Source organism: Protopterus annectens, chromosome 16.part0 (genome assembly GCF_019279795.1).
Source record: "Protopterus annectens isolate FY-2018-M chromosome 16.part0, PAN1.0, whole genome shotgun sequence".
NCBI lineage: Eukaryota > Metazoa > Chordata > Ceratodontiformes > Protopteridae > Protopterus > Protopterus annectens.
Genome location: NC_056750.1, coordinates 51,604,021 through 51,622,205, shown reverse-complemented (window position 1 = coordinate 51,622,205; position 18,185 = coordinate 51,604,021). Strand labels below are relative to the sequence as shown.

At 36.2% G+C, this 18,185-nt stretch overlaps 1 protein-coding gene across 3 annotated transcripts in view; it reads left to right on the top strand.

The window, feature by feature from the left end:
* Positions 1-18,185, top strand: part of LOC122790854 (Fc receptor-like protein 5) — a 1,199,590-nt gene that overhangs the window by 624,231 nt on the left and 557,174 nt on the right. For all 3 annotated transcript variants that reach the window (XM_044058503.1, XM_044058502.1, XM_044058501.1), the window contains one exon: positions 14,503-14,790. In XM_044058503.1, the coding sequence (XP_043914438.1) occupies positions 14,503-14,790 (288 nt within the window). The remainder of the gene's footprint in view (positions 1-14,502; positions 14,791-18,185) is intronic.

Below are 18,185 nucleotides of genomic sequence, written 5' to 3'. Positions count from 1 at the left end.
AGACCTCATCAGGCAACATCTCAAGCAAAGTTGGCAGTGCCATGATTGCTCCCCAGACTAGTGAAAGCGGATAACATATACATACTAAATCTAGAGCACTTGATAATAGTTTTCAATCTTACTCACAAACACTGGCTAATCTACAATGTATGTACTGTACCTGTGTACTATGTATGCATTCTACCTATGTTCCAAATTTCAGCTGTACACCACAAATCTATTAATTACCTTTATTTTTAAAATTAATATTTTTTTGTTTGTTCTCTCCACTGTAACTGTTTATGTGCCGCATACCACTGTAAAAACATGTCTCTTGTAATTTGTGTGTATACTGATCATGTCTAAATAACTAAATGTGTCTGTAATTTTTCTTTGTGGAGCTTTTCTCCCTGGGTCTCTGCTGAAAAAGGGCCTTTTCAGCTCAGTCAGACACCCCCGGTTAACAAATGTAAAATAAAATAAATAAAATATGCTATTACTGTATATTAAAACCAAACAACATCATTATTAGCTTACATTTTGTCAAAAAATGTTAAATATAGAAGTAAATATCAGCTTTGGTAAGTTAATTAATCTGCACCCACCACCATCATTGGGAGGTGCTACAGAGAACTTCAAACACACCACAATACTCCAAAGTAAGTTTATCCGAAGCATGAAACCTGATAAAAATCTTCTGACTCAATCCACCCCCCAAATCTTGCCTCCCATGCCCAATATCATCAGATGCCAGGAAATGAGTGAAACATGAGGCAGTGAGGGTGGTCTTGATGGTTATGGGGAAACTGGAGGAGGCCAAAAAGAACATGAATATTATCTGAATTAATTTTACATTTGCATCGCGTACAACCATTTTCTTCCCTCATGAGCTTCCAATCACCTCCTGCACCTGCTCTGAAGTATTGGAGTCCATTGCCAGTTTCTACAAAACCAAATAAAACTAAAATACACAATAATAATAATAATAATAATAAAGATATTAGTAATAATCTCAGACCTCTCCTTAAAAACTGCATTGCTTGCTCACCACTGCTTTTATAGCCATTTCTGGAAGCTTAATTGTATTCATTTAATAATTTGTTAAATTCATACATGGACTAATGCTTGTAGATAATTTACAGCCACTGCCCTGGTTACAAGAGCAATAGTAAAGCTTTCATGAAGGAATAAATTATAGTAGAAACTAAGTAGTGTGTTTTTTCAGGAGGGAGGAAATCAGAATTCCTTCAGGAAAACATATAGATGTGAGGAGAATATACAAAATCCAAGCAACTGATTTAGTGACATTTGATTACCGGGAAAGTCCAACTGGTTAGAAGCCCATTTTCAGTGGATGCCTCCGGAAAAAATCTCCAAATTATTACAAAACATTTTAAGAACATTAACTTTACAATCTTCAAAAATAAAGCAAAAACATCTGCAGTATAAATAGTTATAACAAATTAGATATAATACAAAAACATTGGTCAAGAATCCATGCAAGGTATATGACAATCATTTAATATTTAGAGAAATTATATACAGGTTGTAGAGACTTCATCAGACAATAAACTTAATATGAATGACAAACTTTTTAAAATACCCACTAAAAGGGTCATATGATCAGAAAGTCATCACACAATTGGCCCAAGCTTTAAACAAGATTTTTTTAAAAAAAGTGAACTACCATACGGTATATGCACAATTTACATTATTGTTATGAATAACTATGTAGCAACAAGATAAAACATAAACATATTACATTAATACATAAAATCATATGTTAAAGGTTAGTAATTAATGCAGTACTATCTCTGTACGGCTTTTAATTTTAGTAGACTCTGAATTGAACAATACTCATTCAACCCTGGGGGATTATGCTTATTTAATCTAAATTACCAATCAAGTTCTTTTTCTTCTAATTCCAATGTCCACAGACCACCTCTCAACTCTATGGGCACTTGTTCAGTAACTATAAACTTAAAAGAATGACCAGGTTGAATAGACACATATATTTTATAATATTCCTCTGTTAATACAATATATATGTTTGTAAGGGAGCGCTTTATAATCTCGAAATACTGAAATGTCGAATTTCAGTATTTCGAGACTATAAAGCCGAATGTTTACAATAGCGAAAGTTCATAATCGTGAATTTGAATATCTCAAATTCACAGTTATGACCTTACGCTACGTAATGTCCGGGATTGTGTGTTGATGGTGCATGGTGCCATGTGTGGATCTAGGTGTTATGTCAGGTAAGTGAGTGTTTTGTCAGGGTTTTGAGTGGGAGTTAGAGTGTATGTGAGTGTGCTGATATGTTTGATGTGTGTGTGTGAGGGACTGGAGAATGTGCGTGTGTGAGTTTGCTTTTGTTTCCTGTTTGTGCGATCTCGGAGCTAGTATATATAAGTAGGGGGGGTGGGGGTCACAGCCCCCTACATGGGGGGTGCAGGGGGGCTTGCCCCCCTGCTTATGTGTGTATGAGTTGTGTATGTGTGTAGTTTTGTTTGTTTATGTTGCGATGTGGGTGTTGTGGTGTATGTATGGTATAGTGTGCGCTGTTTGTTCGGTGTTTTGAATTTCGCGGTTTTGTTGTTTCAGTGTTTTGTGGATTCGGTTTCATGGTCTCAAGATACTGAAATTCCATATTTCAGTATTTCGAGATTATGAAGTGAATCCATTTGTAAATATGTTCCTTTAGTTTACGTTCAGTTTTCCCAATATAAAAGCTGTTACATGCTTGGCAAGGCATAATATACCTTTTGAATTACAGTTAAATCTACCACGAGTGTTGTATTTTCTACCTCTGATAGAAAAATTTCTGCCAGTACTCACATATTTGCAATGAGGACAGGCTTCACATTTAAACATGCCTGGGGTCTTAGCAGTAGGTAGGTAAGATATTTCCAAGATTTCTTTAATATTACTACCCTATCTATGCACACAACTTGGGCGTTCGGGTATCTTAGTCCTAATAAATAAATCATTCACCAGAACACTCCAGTTTTTAATTAATATATTTTTTATCATGATAGAAGCTTCATTAAATGTAGAAATAAAGCTCAAACTATTTGTTATATTCATCCTGTCATCTTCAGGAGTCCTGTTCGGAGGCATTTAAATACTAGAGTTAAGGATTGGACTAAAATATCCACTTGACCTCTTATCCTGGACTTCCTTAATCAAATTATTCAATATTTGCTTAGGGTATCTCCTTTCAATAAATATCCCTTCCAACTTTCTACTTTCTGATAAAAAATCTGTTTCTAAAGAAATCATCCTGGCAGCTCTCAATAGTTCGCCTTTAACGACCAATTTCTTTTGGGGGAGGGGGTGAGCACTTGAAAAATGCAAAAAGGAATTGCAATATGTTTCTTTCCTGCAAATGTTAGCACTATCTATTATTAAGTCTATCCTTACACAATTTCACATCCAAAAATGGGATGGACTCAGTATGGAATTGATGTGTGAATTCCAAAAATCGTGTGGTTTGGTTAATATAACCAACAAAATCATCCACCATTCCTGCATCACCATTAAATATAATGAAAATATCATGAAGGTAACGTGTATAAAAATAGATTTGATCCATCTAAATAGCAGTCTTAAATAGTTGTTTGTGTTCCCAAAAGGCCATAACTGTATTTGCGGAACTTGCCCCATAAGGGGACCCCATAGTGATTCCACTTTTTTACAAATAATAATGACCATCAAACATAATATGTTTGTTAAAATAACATCCATCAGATATTCTATTAATGCTATCAACTCCTGTGGTGCCCTCTTATCAACTAAAAAATCAGTCACATATTGTATCCCCACATTGTGGGGAATTACTGTATATAGGTCTCTTAACATCAATAGTGACAAAGTTAAAATTTGGTTTAAGTGCAGCAAGTTAATATTTTCTAAAAAAGCCCATGAATCTTTGGATATCTGCATTTCATCTAATATGCACCTTTTTAATTTTTCATCTACGAATTTAGAGCAGGCATATGTAATTGAATTTCTGCCATCCACTATAGGATGAAGGGGAGGGTTTCTTAAATCTTTATGGATCTTTGGTATCCCGAGTATTACTGGGATTAATGGGAAGGCATGTCAAGATAATTCTGAATTTTCTGGTCAATCTGACCTTCAATAAATAGGTCATTAATGTCTGACCTGATTCTTTTATATGGCCCAACAATCTCATTCTGAGATACAGGTTCATAGCTGTCAGTTAACAAAAGCTTTAACATTCTACCTTGGTAGTCATTCTTATCCATAAATACTAGCCCACCCCCCTTGTCCGGTTTCATAATTCTCATAACTAAGAATTTTAAAGAAGACAGTAGTTAATTTTCTCTTTCATTCAAATTACCATTTTTAGTCTTATAAGAATTATTTGAGACTAAATTTCTCAAATTCAGTTCACACACTTCTTCAAATATATGTAAAATGGGATTTAAAGATGGGTTGTAAAGTCTAGAGACTTTAAATTGTTCAATATTCTCAGAAATCTTACCTGTAAGTAGAGTTAGATTGATTTTTCATAAAAATATCTTAAAATCCATAAGAGTTCTAGCTAAATCAGCCTTCTGGGTGGGTACAAAGGTTAACCCACGTGCTGACAGGTCCGCTAGTTCGCTCTTTACTTCACTTAATGAAAAATTATATATATCGAAGTCACCATTTTGATTTTTAATTATATTCAAACATTTTTGGTTGACACCACCAGAAAAAGTTGAGGCATATATTCGGAAGTTCACTTCTCCTTCTTCTTGTACTTGTGGGAACGTACACGGTTCCATTGTCCTCCCTTCCAGTTGGTTGAATTGTTCCTCCTGCCAGAATGAAAATCCCCATTGGCTCTATTGTTACTGTCACCATGGTTTCGTTGGTAGGGCTACTTTTGTATGTGCTCACTCTGCCTCAAGGGTGGATTTTCAGCCAAATCATTCTTCTCATTAATATTCATATTAGGGCAGTCAGTGTTTACATTACTATTCATGGTGTTTTGTAATGGAGCAGTTTGAACTCTGGAAGATGTGTCACATGTATTACAGCCCCATATTTGTGAAGTGGGTGGTTGTGGAAAAGCTGTCCCCTTCTCATAATCATTTTTGTCTCATTCTAACTTTTTTTCTTTATTAGATCTCAATTTCATCATATACTTATCAATGATAGAAACAATTCTATGTTCAAATTTATATCTATTAAAGACAGAATCGCCTTTAATAAAATTGTCCACAATTTCAAGATCTGTTTCAAGGCTTGCTATTATATCCATATAATACTTAAGCAGCATCTCAAGGAAGAGGCACCCTTGTTTGTTAAAAAAATCAGTCAGCTGCAGATAAAAAGGACTATTTGGTTCAAGTCCATTAGGGAATTGCTAATGCCGAAGCACTTTCAGTATTTGCTGATGGCAAAGACATTCTTTGAGGTACACAACCACCCCCTTCACAAATATGGGGCCGTAATTCATCTGACACACCAATTTCTCAGATAGCATGTATGAAAGGACTTGGCTGGATTGCTCCTTAGATCAGGAGTGCTAGCTCAGGAGTTGACCTTTTTTCCAGTTCTTTTTAAAGATGAGTAGGGACACAATATCAGAGGACCCACATCTGGCACCAGAATAGGCAGCTAAGCTTCTGCCTGTGGGAATACAATTCTAGTCGGCCAAATAGGTCCAACTGGTCTATCGCTGGCCTTGGTGATAGCCATTGTTCTGATTACCCAAAACACCATCCCACCACTACAAACTGAGTAATTATGGCCACTTATAAGACCATCTTGTTACCTTTGAAATATATACTACCATAGAGAATTGGGTTGAGACTGGCTGGGCAAAAAGTCTATTTTCACAACTTTCACGAAATCTCTCAATGCATATATCAACATGGAAGATGCTGAGTACATGGACTATCAAAACTGAACCAAAATAATGGCTAGCTAAAACCAGTATATCTTTTGAAACACAAGCGATGATATTTTGTAACTAGATATTTATTTCAAAAAAACAAAACTGTAAGAGCAGAAATATTTGATTTAATGCATATTTTAAAAATATAAATATAGTTAAATGCAGAAGTGAACATTAACTGTAAAACAATAGACATTTTAGCAATTATTAATTTCAGGCTGGCACTCCAAAGAAATTTACGTAAATGGAACTTTCAAAGTGATTTCAAGAGTACTGTCAAAAGGTTTCCTAATTGAAAAGCTTCTGCCTAAAATGAATCATCATTTAAAACTGTTACCCTACTGGTGGGTGAAGACTGAACTCTCAAGCTTCAGTTGTACAAGGTTCAAACTGCTGAAGATCAGAGCTCCTCCATAGTCCTGGAGGGGAGACACTGAACAACAAGAATAAGTGTCTAAAGTGCATGAGCATTAATATAGAGACAGGGGTGAGAGTCTATACTAGAAACCAGGAAATCCACCTTAAAGTGCCCTAAGACACATAAAACATGGCAGGGATTGGTGGGTACACCACCAGACACCAGGGTTAACACTCTTAAGTGCCATTATGGCATGATATGGGGGCAGGGAATCACTAGACCACTAGTGCTGACTCTATAAAGTGTCATAAAAGCAACAACATTGTAATAGAGATCTAGGGGTCAGTGGATACACTAGACCAGCAAGGTCTAAGTCATACCTGCCATAATGGCATTAGAGTATTGCGGGGGGGGGGGGGGACCATGGGAGCATACAGGACTGAAGTGTGTGTGTGTGTGTGTGTGTGTGTGTGTGTGTGTGTGTGTGTGTGTGTGTGTGTGTATGTGTGTGTTTGTCTGAGGGTAACTTGAGCGGGGATTCCACTACCTGCACAAACAGCAGGGTACTACAACAGTATGCAGATCAACCATAATCTGCATTTCGTAGTAGCATTTGTCATTCAGAAAACATAGAAATTAGCTGATATTGAGGTCCAACCTCATTGTGGCTAGTGTGTTCCTGAATCACAAATGGACATATCAGTCTGAAAGGGCCTTTCTAGTATGAGCCATATGTCTTGCACTAGGGCCTTTAATGAATTCCTGGGCCTGTGTCTGAGATCATTGCTCCAGCTACAGTGTGGCCTGGGTACGTCACCAATTTTCTGATGAGACAAAGTCTGAAATTTTAAATTCAGCTTCAGATAAAGAGGTTTGTTTGGCATATCTGCCATTCAGGTCCTTAAACAATTTGATGATCAAGGAAAATGAATACAGGCAATTTCCATTGCCTTAAAATACTGGCCATAGTGTTACGACCAGCAGCTGAGGATCTTACTCCGGTGATATTTAACACCACAAAAACAGAGCAGAATGGGTATCTTATAAGATTGTAAATGATGGAAGTGTGATCTAAGTGAGGTGGATGGGTATCTTATAGGATGGTAAATGATGGAGGTGTGACCTAAGTGAGGTGAATGGGTATTTTATAGGACGGTAAATGATGGGGATGTGACCTAAGTGAGGTGAATGGGTATTTTATAGGATGGTAAATGACAGAGGTGAGACCTAAGTGAGGCAGACAACCTTTAGATGTTTTGGAACTGTTCCAAAGATCAGGATTATTGGATCTTTATATACATGAAGGTCAGTGATATTTTTGAAACCATGCTGATTTAAGGCAGGGAGTTTAGGATTTTGGTATATACCCATAACTCTTGGCTTAATGCTATTGAAATACAATTTACTGATATTTATTGTTTTTTGGTAGTGTTTTCAAACACCCATATGCTAAATAATGGAAGCATAGATCCATATTAAGTGAAACAAATGTACACATTTATGAGACATCACTTGGGAAAAATCTTATATATATTTAAGTGCAGAGGGGGTTCTGAAGGGCTCCCCCAAAATTTGGAAAAAAGTTGAGTGAATCTTTTGATTATAATGTGTAGCTTTTTTTCCCCAGTGCAGTCAGGACATATAGTTATACTGTATGATGTTAGTATTTTTATTAATTGTTTGATATGTTGGGAATTGGTGGACTGTATGATGTTAGTATTTTTATTAATTGTTGGATATGTTGGGAATTGTTGGACTGTTTGATGTTAGTATCTTTATTAATCTTTTGATATGTTGGGAATTGTTGGACTGTTTGATGTTAGTATTTTTATTAATTGCTGGATATGGTGGGAATTGGACTGTTTGATGTTAGTATTTTTATTAATTGTTGGATATGTTGTGAATTGTTGGACTGTTTGATGTTAGTATTTTTATTAATTGTTTGATATGTTGGGAATTGTTGGACTGTTTGATGTTAGTATTTTTATTAATTGATGGATACGTTGGGAATTGTTGGACTGTATGATGTTAGTATTGTTATTAATTGTTGGACATGTTGGGAATTGGACTGTTTGATGTTAGTATTTTTATTAATCGTTTGATATGTTGGGAATTGTTGGATTGTTTGATGTTAGTATTTTTATTAATTGTCGGATATGTTGGGAATTGTTGGACTGTTTGACATTAGTATTTTTATTAATTGATGGATATGTTGGGAATTGTTGGACTGTTTGATGTTAGTATTTTTATTAATTGATGGATATGTTGGGAATTGTTGGACTGTATGATGTTAGTATTTTTATTAATTGTTGGACATGTTGGACATGTTGGGAATTGGACTGTTTGATGTTAGTATTTTTATTAATCGTTTGATATGTTGGGAATTGCTGGACTGTTTGATGTTAGTATTTTTATTAATTGTTGGATATGTTGGGAATTGTTGGACTGTTTGACATTAGTATTTTTATTAATTGATGGATATGTTGGGAATTGTTGGACTGTTTGATGTTAGTATTTTAATTAATTGATGGATATGTTGGGAATTGTTGGACTGTTTGATGTTAGTATTTTTATTAATTGTTGGATATGTTGGGAATTGTTGGACTGTTTGATGTTGGTATTTTTATTAATTGTTTGATATGTTGGGAATTGTTGGACTGTTTGATGTTAGTATTTTTATTAATCGTTTGATATGTTGGGAATTGTTGGACTGTTTGATGTTAGTATTTTTATTAATTGTTGGATATGTTGGGAATTGTTGGACTGTTTGACATTAGTATTTTTATTAATTGATGGATATGTTGGGAATTGTTGGACTGTTTGATGTTAGTATTTTTATTAATTGATGGATATGTTGGGAATTGTTGGACTGTATGATGTTAGTATTTTTATTAATTGTTGGACATGTTGGGAATTGGACTGTTTGATGTTAGTATTTTTATTAATCGTTTGATATGTTGGGAATTGCTGGAATGTTTGATGTTAGTATTTTTATTAATTGTTGGATATGTTGGGAATTGTTGGACTGTTTGACATTAGTATTTTTATTAATTGATGGATATGTTGGGAATTGTTGGACTGTTTGATGTTAGTATTTTTATTAATTGATGGATATGTTGGGAATTGTTGGACTGTTTGATGTTAGTATTTTTATTAATTGTTGGATATGTTGGGAATTGTTGGACTGTTTGATGTTGGTATTTTTATTAATTGTTTGATATGTTGGGAATTGTTGGACTGTTTGATGTTAGTATTTTTATTAATCGTTTGATATGTTGGGAATTGTTGGACTGTTTGATGTTAGTATTTTTATTAATTGTTGGATATGTTGGGAATTGGACTGTTTGATGTTAGTCTTTTTATTAATTGTTGGATATGTTGGGAATTGTTGGACTGTTTGATGTTAGTATTTTTATTAATTGTTGGATATGTTGGGAATTGTTGGACTATTTGATGTTAGTATTTTTATTAATTGTTGGATATGTTGGGAATTGCTGGACTGTTTGATGTTAGTATTTTTATTAATTGTTGGACATGTTGGGAATTGGACTGTTTGAAGTTAGTATTTTTATTAATTGTTGGATATGTTGGGAATTGTTGGACTGTTTGATGTTAGTATTTTTATTAATTGTTGGATATGTTGGGAATTGTTGGACTGTTTCATGTTAGTATTTTTATTAATTATTGAACATGTTGGGAATTGTTGGACTTATGATGTTAGTATTTTTATTAATTGTTGGGAATTGTTGGACTGTATGATGTTAGTATTTTTATTAATTGTTGGATATGTTGGGAATTGTTGGACTGTTTGATGTTAGTATTTTTATTAATTGTTGGATATGCTGGGAATTGTTGGACTGTTTGATGTTAGTATTTTTATTAATTGTTGGATATGTTGGGAATTGTTGGACTGTTTGATGTTAGTATTTTTATTAATTGTTTGATATGTTGGGAATTGTTGGACTGTTTGATGTTAGTATTTTTATTAATTGTTGGACATGTTGGGAATTGGACTGTTTGATGTTAGTATTTTTATTAATCGTTGGATATGTTGGGAATTGTTGGACTGTTTGATGTTAGTCTTTTTATTAATTGTTTGATATGTTGGGAATTGTTGGACTGTTTGATGTTAGTATTTTTATTAATTGTTGGACATGTTGGGAATTGTTGGACTATTTGATGTTAGTATTTTTATTAATTGTTGGATATGTTGGGAATTGTAGGACTGTTTGATGTTAGTATTTTTATTAATTGTTGGATATGTTGGGAATTGTTGAACTGTTTTATGTTAGTATTTTTATTAATTGTTGGATATGTTGGGAATTGTTGGACTGTTTGATGTTAGTATTGTTATTAATTGTTGGATATGTTGGGAATTGTTTCACTGTTTGATGTTAGTATTTTTATTAATTGATATGTTGGGAATTGGTGGACTGTTTGATGTTAGCATTTTTATTAATTGTTGGATATGTTGGGAATTGTTGGACTGTATGATGTTAGTATTTTTATTAATCATTTGATATGTTGGGAATTGTTGGACCACTGAATCTGTATATAGTTTTGGGATTGTTATATTTTACTTTTTTTTTGGCCTGGTTTGCTAGTTGGATTGCTTAGTGTTCAGTTGCACTGTGGGAATCGTGTTGCTGTTACTTGTATTTAATACAATTTAGAAGTAAAGTGAAAAAAATATAGAGAGTTCCCAAGATTTGTCAGATCCCCTCCTACAAATCTCCAAAATCTTCTTTTCCTTCTAAAAAACAGAAGGAACAATCCATGCCTTCTCAGGCCCAACAGAGAACCAAAAAGAGAAAGCAGGAGGTTAATAAACAGAACCAAGAACTATTTTTCTGAAAATGACACTTTAATACTTCAGAACGATGATAACTCCCTTCTTACCCCTCTACCACCCCTCCTGCCTCATTTCTTAGATTCTGTCCCAGAATCTGGCTCTGTATATTCCCCTTTGGCAACAGATTGTGTCAGACTCTTGGGTGTTAAAAGTAATTCAGGATGGACACAGTTGGTACTACATACAAATACCTTCTTTCAGGGTAATTGGAAAAGATTTTATTTTGGTATTTTAGAAAACATGGACAAGATGGGCGGCTGCGGTGGTACAGCGGATAGTATTGCTGCCTCACAGCAAGAGGCTCTCCGGTTCAATCCTTGGCTGGGGTGCCTTCTGTTCGGAGTTTGCATGTCCTCCCTGTGGTCGCATGGGTTTCCTTCAGGTGCTCCGGTTTCATCCCAAAGACATGCTGTAGGTGGATTGGACACTCTAAATTGGCCCTAGGCATGAGTGTGTGTGTGTGTGTGTGTGTGTGTGTGTGTGTGTGTGTGTGTGTGTGTGTGTGTGTGTGTGTGTGTGTGTGTGTGTGTGTGTGTGTGTGTGTGTGTGTGTGTGTGTGTGTGTGTGTGTGTGTGTGTGCGTGTGTGTGTGCCTTCTGTGGAAGGTTGAGAGCTGGGCTGGCAACTCAACACTATAAAACTCCACTGCCAATCATGAGCGGACAGGTGATCTGCTATGGTGATCCCTAACTGGGAAAAGTCAAAAGAAGAAGAAAACATGGACAAGAACCCCAGAGCTGGATGTTGGGAAGTCCCTCTTGAGGATGTATTGGCAGACTATGTTAAATCCTACAAATATCCCTGGGCTAAATAACCATACATCCATTATTCCTGTACTTATAATGAGATCGTTTAGGTTATGACATGTTAACAGTACTTAACATTGTTTTTATTCATTATTTGTTCTGAAGTCATTTATGAACCACAATATTCACTCATTTATATATACACCATATATATATCCATGATGTTGATCCTACGATATATTTTATTGTATTTTTTTTTTATTTATCTGTTTAATAAAGATCATTAGTTAGATAAGGAAAATACTGCCACAATAGATCCCTAATTAGTATACTGATTTTGTACAAACTTATATTTGTTAAAAACTTACTAATTAGAATATTGATTTTTATTTTAATATTATTGCACAAAAGTTTCAAAATTTAGATTTTGTTACTTGGGACCATTGAAAGTTTTTATAGCTTGATGATATGCAAACTGGTATAGTTATAAGTGGACTTGGCACCATGTTTAAACTAGTTGTGAAGCAACTGATGAAAGTGTGCTAGTCAATTTGGTATTTGTAGAAAAAGTTTGCTCAACTTGCTATTTACATTTTATTAAAATGGTTTGTGTAGGAATTTTTGTGGCTTCTGTTCAGTAGTTTTTGTGTGAGTTTTAAGTTGGACTTACCCATAAAAGTAATTTTTTGAATTCCTCACTGTTGCAGTGGCCACACCCACCAACCAGCCCCCTACTTATGGATATAGTTATTTGTTGGGATATAACGTTATTTGTTATTATATAATTTAGAGGTTCAGCATGGGTATGTACATTCTTTACTTTTGGGAAAGATAGTCCTGACAAAATCCTCACTCTGACTGCTGATGTCCTTCCACATGGCTGACCAGTCAGCAGAGTGCAGGTGTGACAGAAACCAGAGCTTTTAAAAGCTGCCAGTTATATCCTGTGCAGGACCCCTATAGACTAAAGGCTACTACAGCAGTGATGCATTGGAACAGCTACTGTTAGGGGGAAGTACAACTTATACAAATGTACTGTGCAGTGTCATGATCACACTGTGCTAACATGAGAGAGCCAGGTATTAGAAATAAAGTGCATTTACTGGGGCAGAACAAAAGCAACCACACTTAATTTTGATAATTCTCCCTTTTCAGTGACTAAACTTGGAATACTAGAACACTTGTTTTGAAATGCCAAAATGACATATTTTCATATAGATTATTGAGGGGGAGAGGGAGATCTGTTTTCCCTAGAGCTTCCCCTCTTCTGAGGCAATCTGTAACTTTAAATATGTTCCTAGGGTGTTTTTAAGTAGGAGGGAGGAGTCAGATGCAGCAGGGACACCTCAAAATAATGAATTCTTTTAGCAACACCTCTATGAATAATATGTAAAGCACATTAAATGGAGACAGAAGTAACAGAAAAGTACAGGACTAACAACTCTATTGCTATTGTACAACTCATTATATCCTCATGGATAGTTCGCTAGATGCTATTTATAAACTGTTGTAGTGTTAGTATTTTGTATTTATCAGATGATAGTTAAGCCAAATGAAAGAATGCAATAAAACGTTTTATTGTCACATATATTTAATTATTAATATATAGTCATTTATTCATCTCTTCATGCCCCAGTAACAATATTAATCATTTAGTTCACCATGAACCTTCTCCAGAGTATTGGTCAGTTTTAAAAACTAAAGATACTTTTAGCATAAGTGTTCAAAATAATACACAAAACAGAAAGAACTAAGTACCTAGTGAGCCACATAGTCTACTCATTGTAATCACTAAAAAGTAATTATGAGGGTGAGTGTCTTCCCTGAAGTATGGAGTGTTTTTCCTCACACTCGTGTTCCAATCGAACATTCATCACAAACTTCCTACAGAGATAGAAGTGAGTTGCACATAGAGGTCACAATGGACAGCATTTCCAATGCATCTTAAGCAGTTTTAGTAATACATGACACACACACACACACACACACACACACACACACACACACACACACACACACACACACACACACACCATACCTTTCAACCGTCCAGATTTTTGGGTTATATTTTTGGTCAATTCCTCATAAAATTTGTTATTTTCTGGCAAATCACTGGGATTATCTGAGGGCTGAAGTCGCTTAATAATGACATATTTTTGAGTTTCAGACTTCAAATCCTTCCCAAAATGTATGTTAAAAGAAACCCTGTTACCCTAGCAACTTTCTAAGTTTATAACAGCAACATTTAAAATATGTCCCTGTTTTGGGGCTTTTGTCCTCTATTTTGTTGGGCTTTGACCAGATTTCTTGCACTAAGAGGTTGATAGGTATGATGCATGCACACACACACACTCACAAACACACACATATGTAGATTTCTACATTTCCTAGTCCTCTGCAACAGTAACCTACATTCCTGACCGTGTGTCTCACAAACATGAAGTAAGTTGCATCTTTATTGTGTTTATAAATTTGCACTTATAGTGGAATATATGGAATGCTGTTTTAGGTGTGAGTGACTTAACTAATTTTATTAACATTTTATAAAATTATTAACCAAGTCTTGCTCACCGAATCTTAATGTGCCTGTTTTATTTATATTGAGCACACTGAAGGTTAACGCTAACTCAGTCTGCTAACCTGCTTTCTTACAGATCCTTTGCCAACACCCACACTCCGTGTGAATAGTTCTGAGAATGTCTTCATCTATGGAGAAATTATCAACTTTGAATGCCAAAGCAACAATGAGGATTCATGTAGTCATTGGACATTATATGGAAATGGTCAGCTAGTCAGAGGTAATTTCAAGTATGGAGAAAGATACAGTTTGGAAGCTAAAGAAGAATCCAGTGCTGGAAAGTACCACTGCAAATGTGAAAGAACAGTTTTAAGCAGAATTATAGTTTCGGACAATAGCAGCTCAATACATATTAGTATTTTTGGTAAGTGTTTATATTTTTGAAATTCTGGCAACCAACGGTAGACAGATTTGTAAATAACAATGTAGCACATTTAAATTTACGACCATAGATTTGCTCAGTTGTAAATTACTTATCTTTCTCAATCCTTAATTGTACCCATCAAGATCTATTATACTCCATTTTGACTTTATAACTTGTACCTTTTTTAAACCTTGAAGTCTGCATATTAAGTACAGATGTTGTTGTTGTCCAGCCATTCTAGACCCCTGCTGTATGTTATAGCAAACATTTAGCATTTTTTAGAGCTGTTTGGTTACTACTAAATCTTAGATAACGTACTAGTTACATAAAATTTTCTTTTTCTAAGTTCATAGAGAAGTACTAGGCCAGCTGCCTTTGTGGGCCATTTTAAGCCTAGACATTTTCCCTTTTTGTGCTCAAATTAACCTATCCCATTTGGTTAGGAATTGGCCTTACACAGCCCATGGTCAATAATTAAATATTACCCCTCATGAGAATAAGTGGGATCATACTATAGATAATTTGAGGTGACCCATGCATGAGATAAAGAACTTAGGAGCTGCATCTGCCCATTAGTAGTACAGGGGGCAAGTCCTGGAGCAAATGTTTTGTTTCCCATCCATACATCCCAGTTGCAGAAGAATATGGACAGCGATGAACTTTGTTTAATGTGGGTTGTATCTTCTGGAAGATATACCTGTCCCTCTAAACAGTTCTGTTGATGTTGCGGAAGAGGATCTCTAGACTGAGGATTTCTGATGCCACTGGACTTGCTGATGTTCAGTAAATCCATCTGCATTGGGTCAGAGGATGCTTTGTATGCCTGACACAGATCCATGCTTTGCAGTCTGTAGGATACCCAGTATAGTGACAGGGCTTTGAGAGAGTCCCTGTAGAACATGTTGTTTAGACCTTGTATCCTTTTAGTAAGGTATCCCTGTGGTGTTCCAGTTATCACATGTATCTAGACAAATACATGCTAGAAAGGGAATTATATTCAATGATTGTTCTAATGAGGGCTGAGTAAAGAGGGACAATGTCATCCTTAGATCTAGGCACAATCCTTTTGTTTATAAGCTGTGCAGTATAGAAGGACTTTCTTAAAGCAATGGCTATGTTTGTCAAAAGATCACTATCCACATTCAAATCCTAAACAACTGTGTCAACTCTTAAGGATGTACTGTCAATGTGGTAGTTCCCTGGGAAATGACTTTCCAAATGATACAGCAATGCATTTTTTGGCATTTAGTTTCAGTCCATTATTTTGGCACCAGTTATCTGTTTGGGACAAACCTTCCTGCAGGATGCCTTGGAGATTCAATGACTGGTCCTGACTTGCAGTCATCTGCAAATTTAATCAGCCAGAGCCCATTGTTATTGGCTTTTACTTTAGAAAAATGGATGCCAAGCAAGATGGGTACTGGCTCAGAATCCTGGGGAAAACCACTGGTAACTAGTCTGTTTGTGGAGGTAACTTCCCCTATTTTATGAGGTCAAAAAGACTAAGGGTGATGGAGTCTCTATCTTCATTAAGGACAGCCACACCTCCAAACTAGTTTACCAACATGATGAACTGGAATTACCCCAGGTGCAACTGACAGTTGGCAAGACACCCATCCAAGTTATAGCCAGCTATAGACCCCCTTCCATGTCTCAGGACACCCACACCTCCTATCTCGACCTATTTGACTCTATCAAGGTACCCCCTAACACCATGATCCTTGGTGACTTCAACTACTCCACCATAGACTGGGTGAACCATTCTTACACTAATGCGCTCACCCAACGATTCTTTGACTTCATCAATGCTAATACACTATATCAGCTAGTATTATCCCCCACAAGGGGTGATTACATACTGGACTTGGTTCTCACCAACATGGGCGACTGCTGCAACACTCCCATAGTATGTTCTTCTCTGGTGAGTTCAGATCATCAGTCTTTCTCATTTGAAGTTTCTATCCCATCCAATCCCTCTCCAGCTGTAACCAGGCTAAAACACTTCGTAAAAGCTGACTACAACCAACTAAGGGAGGCTGATGCAGGCAACTATGCTGAACAGTACATCAGTGCAGTATACAAGCACCTGCACAAGTGTGTGGACAGCCATACCCAACAGAACTAAAATCTGCTCCTCAAGGAAACATAAACCTGTCTGGTGGACATCCTCTATCAACAGGCTTTACAACAAAAGGAAAAACTGTTGTCCAAGGGTAAAAAAATTAACAAATTCCAAATTGGAAGAACTCCCTTCTCTGCCTCAACAAGCAAATTAGATCACTAGTGAAAACCTCCAAAGCCAATTATGAGTTGAAACTAGCCTCCAAAACAAAGGGAAGCCACAAGTCCCTCTTCAGTTACATTAGGAACCTCCATGGCAAAGCCCAAGTTTGTTTCGAACTAGTACTTAATGATACCACTTACACTCATCCTGCTGACTTAGTCAACCTGTTAGCTGATAGGTTCAGCACAAACTTCATCCACTTATCACCCCCCCCCCCCCAAAGGCCCAGTCAACATCCTTAATACTTGTTGCACACCTCACATCTCTGTAGATCAAGTATTAAAGGCCCTATCCAAGGCAAAGAACACAGCTTCCATGGGAACTTATAGTATCCCAGGCTGTATTCTGCACCATCTCCAGCAAGAACTAGCTTCACCATTGAGCACCCTATTTGACTACAGCCTAACTACAGGCTTAGAGTAAAGAACTTCCACTGTCATCCCCTTGCACAAAAGTGGTGCCACTATTGACCCAGGAAACTATCTCCCTAGCAGCTTAACAAATCTGATGTATAACGTCACGGAGCGTATTATTATGGATCTCATAAACAAGGACATAGGCAATCTCCGAACACTTGAACCCTCCTAATTCGAATTCAGCAGGGACAGATCTTGCCTATTGAACCTAGCTGACTTATTTAAGACTGTCATCAAGGCCCTGGTGCAGGAAAGTCAGTACATACAGCTTACATTGACCTAGCCAATGCCTTTGACACAATCCCCCACTCGGGCATCATCAAAAAGCTAACACAACTTGGCATACTTCTCAATCATACTGAATTCTTTGGTAAATACCAGTTTTGAGGGCAAAATATTTGGGGTGCAATGAATTCCCGAGTGGCCCCTTTAATTTCCAAATTTCCTGGGTTTTTAATTTTTTTTTTTTTTTTTTTTTTAACTGTGCCTGACATCATCATGTGCAGGGCATGCATGATGACATCAGCTTCATCAGGCCGAGCCATAATTTAAATTTAACGTCTACCTTCTGCTTGTTTATTTTCAACATACAGCACATCTTTCTTCCCGACTCCTCCAGGTAAGCTGTTAACAATTCTTAGGACCAGTCTGCATTAAAGTGTGTATGTGATTAATGGTTTATTCATCGCACAGCA